General features: G+C 36.7%; 1 protein-coding gene across 1 annotated transcript in view; it reads left to right on the top strand.

Moving 5' to 3' along the window:
- RPGR (retinitis pigmentosa GTPase regulator) overlaps positions 1–4,010 on the top strand; it is a 50,245-nt gene extending 46,235 nt beyond the window's left edge. Inside the window, 2 exon segments of the mRNA XM_074905344.1 lie at positions 7–2,167; positions 2,240–4,010. Of these exon segments, the coding sequence (XP_074761445.1) occupies positions 7–2,167; positions 2,240–2,514 (2,436 nt within the window). The 3' untranslated portion in view covers positions 2,515–4,010.
- The last annotated feature ends 3,574 nt before the right edge of the window (positions 4,011–7,584 follow it).

Raw genomic sequence — 7,584 nt, forward strand, 5'->3', positions numbered from 1 at the left:
GAATAGAAGAACAATAAAAATGTGAAACTGAAAAGAGATGGTAAGGGTGGGCTGAAAAACAAGGATTCTGATTTCATGAAGGAGGGGTCAAAATCAGACTCTGGCTCTTTACAAAAGGAGTCTTCACTTTCAGAGTCACCAGGACAAGATTTAGGAAAAAGTAGTGCCTTTGTAAGAAAGCCTGTGGCCAATAAAAATACAATGAAAGGTAAATCTGAGCATGCACAAAGTGTTAGTACTTTTGGAAGTGGTGTTCAACAAATTACTAGGGACAAATGCAGATTAGTGAAAAGGGAAAAAGAATATGTGGAAAATATTGAATTCATCAGAGAGGATGTAACTTACAATCTTCCCACTGAAAAACAAATTCTGACTGAAAAAACAAATTCTTCCAATAAAAAGTCAAAAGTTGTCAAATCTAAGCAATCTCTTAAAATAGATGTACTTCCTTCTGCATCTAGGGATCAGCCCCAGACTGATTCATTAATTGTACAAAAATACAATCCTATTAAAAATCAAGGAAGTCAAGAAGCAATAAAAAGTCAAAACAAAATAAAAGATGCTGTTGAAAAATCCAATAAATGTGAAAGAATATGTGTCAGAGAAGAAGAAAGTCGTGAAGGACAGAGAGGGTTTAAAAAAAAGGATCAATTTTTGAAACAAATAGCTGTAAGTATGTCATCATCTTCAACTGAGGAAAGTAGTAATGATCTTCCAAAATATATATTTAAGAGTAGGGAAAAAAAAGATAACTACTATGAAGGCAAAGAGGTCCAGAAGGCAGTGAAAACAGTACAGAAAGTGAAAAGTTTGGACTTAGAAAAAGAAGACAGTGAGATCGAGGAGTTGCAAGCTACAAACAACGAGAAAGAATATGTAGAAGGGACTGATATAAAAAGCCTGAGTGAAGAAGAAACAAACTCTGAAGCTAAATCTGATGAAGACAGGCAGTTACAAATTAAGAAGGAGGAATCTAATCAGGAGAGTGAAGGCAGTGAAAAGGGTGAAAATGTAAAAGAAAAACTAGATGAAACAGTTGACAGTGAAGGTGAACTAGGGGAGGAAGAAGAAGAAGAGAGTGAGGTTAAAAAAGGTAGAGATGAAGTTTCAACAGAAAGAGATGAAGAGGAAGAAGATAATGAGGAAGAAAATGAAAGAGAGGAGTCACAGGCTGAAAGAGACAGTGAGAATGAGAGTGCAGGAGAGATTGAAGAGATTAATCAGGAAGATGGCAAAGAGCAAGAATATGAAGTTGGGTTGATGGAGGAAGAAGACATGCTGAGTGAAGGAGAAGAAGATATGGAGGAGGAGTATGCAAAAGAGGAAGACACTGAAAAAGAAAAGGAGGGACAGGTTAAAAGTGAGGGAAGATATGAGAGTGAGGAAGGAGGTGAAGATAGAGAGGGGGAAGAAGAAAAAGAGTTAGAGGCAGAAGAGGAAGGAGGCGAGGAAAAAGAAAATGAAGAAGAAAACAAAGAAAGGGAGAATGAAAAAGACAAAGAGGGTGAAGAGGAGGAGTTAGAAGAATCATTGGCAGAAAGGGAAGAAGAAGAGGTATCTGAAGAAGAACAGGAAGAGGAAGTTACAAATAGGAGGAATAAGGAGGTGGGGGAGGATGGACTGGAAGAAGCAGGAGAAGAGGGGGAGGATGAAGTTGAAGAGGGAAGAGAAGAGGAGGAGGAGGGAGCAGAGGCAGAAGCAGAAGGGGAGGAGGGGGAAGAAGATGAAAAGGAAGAGGAGGGGTGGGAAAATGAAGAAGGGGAAGGGGAAGGAGAGGAAGTTGAAGAAGAGGGAGGTGTTGAAGAAGAAGATGGAGCAGGGGAGGAAGAGGGAGAGGGTGTGGAAGAAGATGAGGGAGCAAGGGAGAAAGAAGAAGTAGGAGAAGGAGTGGAAGAAGAGGAAGAAGGAGTGGAAGAAGATGAGGGAGGAGGGGAGGAAGAAGGAGAGGGAGAAGAAGGAGTTGAAGAAGATGAGGCAGAAGAGGGAGTGGAAATGGAAGAGGAAGAGGTAGAGGAGGAAAAAGAGGGAGAGGAGGAAGAGGGAGAAGAGGAAGAGGGAGGGGAGGAAGAAGACAGGGAAGAGGAAGAGGAGGAACAAGAAGGGGAAGAGGGAGGCGAGGAACAAGAAGGGGAAGAGGGAGGCGAGGAACAAGAAGGGGAAGAGGGAGGCGAGGAACAAGAAGGGGAAGAGGGAGAGGAGGAACAAGAAGGGGAAGAGGAAGAGGGGGAAGAAGCAGAAGAGGAAGAAGGAGATGTGGGAGAGGAGGAAGAAGAGGATGAGGGAGAGGAGGAAGAGGGAGAGGAAGAGGAAAAAGCAAAAGGTAAAAGAAAAAATTACAGTAATAAGCTTCCACAAAATAAAAGCAAAACCAGGAAGCCAGAGAAGACAGAAAGTTCTGCCTTACTAAACAGCTCTAGACAAAAAATGAAGTCCAAACAGCATGTAGCAAATGGTTTACATAATTCAGAACAATTTTGGAACAATGTGCTACCTCATTATTTAACACTGAAGTAGCATAGTCTACTGGAGATGCATTTTAAGGCTATTCAGGAAACTTTAGAACTATGGCAGATTGATTTTTATTACATTAAAAAAATTTAATCTAGTCAAAATATATTATGATGCATATACTTTAAGTGCCAATTTATTTAAAAAGACTGAAGAAAATGTTTAGATTTTATAAGCTTCTGTGAGAGAAATCATACAAATTTTTGACACAGTCATTTACACAATCATCTATCACATATGACAGATTAAAAAAATAACTGCTGAGGAGGTAAAATGTGTTTGCCTCTTAATTAAATTATAATGTCATGCTGGCAACATGAATTATACATTGTAACAGTGTAATCTTCTTTGCCTTTGAATCAGATTTCTTAAGATAATACATCAGTTTTAATTGGATAGCTTACTAGTTAATGTGCCTTATCTGAAAGAAGTGTTGGTAAATTATCAAAGATGCATATTTTTAAATTTTGGTATCACTCTATATTCATTCTCCCTACTTTTCTTCTGTTCATATATTGGTAAAATGTTTGCGTACTCAGCAAATTAAAGGACAAGTTGCCAAATTGACATGGGTTGGTAGATGAGAGGTAAATGGAAATGCAGGCCTGGGTAAATGGAAGCCTGGGCTTTTTCAAAGGCCTTAAGGTTGACTTTTTGTTTTGGTGTCAGCACACAATTATATGCAAAAAGACAAGCACAAGTCTCAGAATCTGGCCTAGATTACATTAGAATCAGAATTCGTCTGTTTAGGGATAATTTTTGACTATAACATTTGATTATGAGATGTAATTAAGCATTTGAAAATATTTATTGGTTTTATATATTTATGATTATTTACTTGTTTATACTGTGCAATACGCAAAAGGTTCTATATCTGCCTACAAAAGACTACATTACATTAGTCATCTAACTAAGGTTCTCAAGGAGGGGAATATTTTGTTGCAGTGTGAAGTGTAAATATGTTTTCAGGATCAGAGCCTAAGCTTCTCCTCGTTGGAGGAGATGTGTGTTTTTCCCTCCTAAAAATCACATCTGTGATCTCCGAAAAGAGGACCATTTAATAAACCAAGAAGCCAGATGGAATAGTAGAGAAAGTGGCATGAAAGTCTGAGTTCTTTTTGGAAAAGACAAAGTATGTTAATACTTCTGGAGTTTCCTTAAAATACACAAGCAAATCTTGCAAGTTATTTTTGTGAGGTGTTGCATTACTGTCTCAACTATTAGTGGTCAAACTGGCAAAAGAAGGGGTAGAGACTCATCATACACCATTATTACTTAAATACTATGCTAATGAGTGGTCTGAGAAATTTTTGTAAACAGATCTCCATATTGACATTCTCTAGAAAAATAGTTATTTAAATCCTATGTGAAAATAAGGACAGGGGAAGAAAGGAATCAGAATGAGTAAATGTTATTCAATAAAAGTGTTAATGAAATCAATACTTACGTTGAGATTATGAAACATTTTTAATGTTGTTTTGTAACATACTGGCATTAAACTATCTTTGACACAGTGTCTGCAGAATTTATTTCCTAAAAAGGCTGTAGTAGATTAATAGTTTGCCAGTAGATTCTAGTCAAGTTTGAGTCTTCCTACCACAGTCACCCCTTCTTATACTGCATTTGAAGGTAAGATCACTGCAAGAGCACTCATGTGCTGTGCCTAACTATAATAGAAAATTAGTCCAGCGACTGTATTTTGTCCCTGTGAAATCTGTTTCAAGCTTTGGGATTTTCTGGAATACATTGTCTTGACATCAGCATGTGTAAATCTTTGGAAGAGGGTAAGTATCCTCATGTTCTGATAGAGTGGAATATTTTAACAGTTAAGTGCACTTTCCAAAAAACCAGCTCTCTATCACTGTGGAGTCCTTGATTATTTCACAGAAGTGCTGCATTATCACTGAACTCCTCTGAAAATTCTTACTTTCGAAACTAAGTGGAGCTAGAGCTGTGTTATTTTATTTTTCTTAGGAAAGATTAGGATGTTACTGTGGCTAAACTTAGAGTAATATTGAAAAGTATTTTTATAGGCCTAAACCCATGTTTCTTAGATATGACATCTACTTATCTGTGATTCTAAAATTCAGCTTGGAAGAAAACCGTGCTGTGAAAAAAAATCTGTTATTTCTTGTGAAAAATATTTGCTAGACAGAGGGGGAAAAAAGTGAGAGCACTTTGAAGCAAGTGATTCCAGTTCCACACAGGAATATCTCCACATTTACTGTTTGTCTGTAGCTTTTAATCTAAATCCTTAGGCAAATGGGGACCATTTGTTGTACATCTCCTAACATGCGCTGGTAGCATAAAGCTTCTCAGGAGAGTAAAGGAATCCAAGTTATGGGCATCTCCTCTTCTTTGTTTTGTCTGGATGAAAATTCATTGAATTGAGAACTGATTTTACATTGTTTTGTGGATCATTCCTGTGGTAAGGGAAAAGCGGAGCATTACTCCAGCACTTCTAAGGTTTTTCCACAGAATCATTACATAAATGGTACACTGTGCCAACGTTTCTGGGCTTTGGGGGGACTTTGGAACTCCATTAGCGTAATGAGTGGAATTTTATTTAGTTTGACTCATACTGGTTTATAAAGTTTGGTACTTGTGGTTTTGTGGAAATTCAGTGTGTCCTTGGTATTTATTATGGGATACGAAAAGATTTATATGCTGTATATAAAGAAACATGGCAGAAGTACTCCTGAACTAGTTTTTAATAGAAAAAATCCCACAATAGAGAAAGAAAACAACAGACAATTGCTTAGTCCGATATTTTTTTTTCTGTCAGTGGCTACTGGTAAATGCCTGGCAAAAAATACAAAAATGGAGCACACGTGTAGCGTTACTTCTCTTGTGTAATTGTTCAGTATACCAAATATATTCAGTATATTCAATAATTTGTGGTTCAGCAGATATGTCTATTATGTTTAATAGCCATTTTTTTCCCATGAATTTCTTTCAATCAATTTTTAACCCATTTGACATCCAGTACATGCTTTGGCAGACAATTCTTATATTACTTTACACTTTGTTGGAAGAACTAACTCATTTTTTTGTCTTGAATCTGTCTTTTGGTACCTTCATTTGATGTCTCTGTATTCTTGTATTAGAAAAAATAACATCACGAGCAATCCCTCTTCGTGATTTATTCACTTATGGTTGTCACATGGAAAAACTGTTCAGCCATGTGGTTTAAATCAAATCAAGATCAAAGTGGTTTATTGATTTATTAATAACAGTTAACCAGCAATCAGCCAACTACCCATTCAAGATCAAGGGCAGCAATAAAGCAGGTAACAACAACACTAGGCATCGATAAAATGTTAATAAGCACCTGCAAATTTCTGAGTACCCTTCTGCGGCTAATCTCAGAAATTTTAATCCCCCTGCACACTCTCACATATGTGTTCACAGAATTACACATGAACATACTGCCTTTTATAGCAGTCATGAATTACAAGCATATGTTCCATTTTTGGGGAGCAGGGTGCAAGTTTGCTCTTGCCACACAGCTCCTGTTAGAGATGAGGGTGCTCTAGATTACCTTTGCACATGCTGTAGCATAGTTCTTCTGTGATGCCTGCAAAATTTCAGCAAGTAATTTTTTTCCATTATATCTGAAAATATGAAAATGTTTATTCAGATAATAATTATCTCTGCATAATTGATGCTGAATAACAAAAATGTCTTTTTCCAAACTACAGAAAATGTCCGGTTTTCATTCACTGCTTTTTGTCCCAGTGTCTTATCTGGATAGATACATGGTTATTCTTTAGAATGAGACCTTTAAGAATCATGCAGAAAAGGACATTCAGTTTTTGTTTCCATTACTTTTAGGTTTTTTCCCTAGCTTTTCTTAGCGTTAGCCATCTTTTAAGATAAATTCTAGCTTACTTTATCGAAAGATGACTCTACCTTCTAGATCTTACCTCTCAGAATAGCAAACAGACTTTTATTTTTATTAATTGAATTTGTGGTGTGAATCTAGTAATTTAACAAAAGTACTGTTAAATACTATAAAACAAATGAGCTTCTAAAGGCAGAGCATCTATTTTAGTGCAATCTGAGTTTTTTCTTAGTGCTTATAGGCTGTATTTATGAACAGTGAACTCACCTGAACTTCTGTGTATTATCTTTCATTTTATACTGAGTATTATGGGAAGCAGAATCAAACCTAGAAACAAAAGGATCTTCAGACAAAAGAATGTTGTCAGATCTGTAAAAAGGAAAAAAAAGGGCAAAGTAAATGTAAAAGGGCAAATTCTCAACTAATTTTTAAATGTGCAATTCAAATAAATGACAGCGTTTAGTACTGTGATACTCTGAGCAACTGAGCAAATACTTTGCTCGCACAAATGGCAAATGTACAGTTTTGTCCTCAGTGAAGTTCTGAGCATGTTCATGATCTGAAGTCACTTAATTGAGCTGTAATATTTTTATATACTTTTTTTGTAATGGAGAGAGGAGAGGTTAGCTTCTGCATACTGAAAGGATTTTGGAGAGATAGCTTTGGCATCAGAAAATTGCACTGCTGAGAGCTACAGAGGCTTTATTTTTCTGTTGCCAGAAGAAAAAGAAAGTACACTTAATCGCTGTCCTTTTTCAGGATTTGTGATAGTGCCTATTGCTTCTTTTCTCAGCAACCTCATGCTATAGCAATCTGAACAAATATTAATCCTATTATGATATCTCAAAACCCCATACTTAGTTGTGAAAATATTTATTATCAGCACCCTGAAATGTCAAGTGTAAAGATATTTACCATTCTGGCTTTCATAAATGTCCCAGCATTGAAAAATCAGACATCCCTCTCTTTCTGTCTGAGGTTGCTTGCAGGGCAGTCTGCTGGAATGTCCCAGGTTCATCATTACAGGTTTAGAGCTTTGTAATTTCTCATGAATTTCACCTTTCACACCGAGTTGCGTTTGTGGTTTGTGTGAAATGTGAAGTGTTTATGGGTTCATAGCGAGAGTGAGAGAGTGAGCTACACAAAGGTAGCTCTAAGCAGAATTTTATATTAAACAAAGCCTTTATCTGCAGCTATACTTGTATGGATATAGATCACAGTAGTATTGAAGA

Source organism: Athene noctua, chromosome 1, assembly GCF_965140245.1.
Source record: "Athene noctua chromosome 1, bAthNoc1.hap1.1, whole genome shotgun sequence".
NCBI classification, from domain to species: Eukaryota; Metazoa; Chordata; class Aves; order Strigiformes; family Strigidae; genus Athene; species Athene noctua.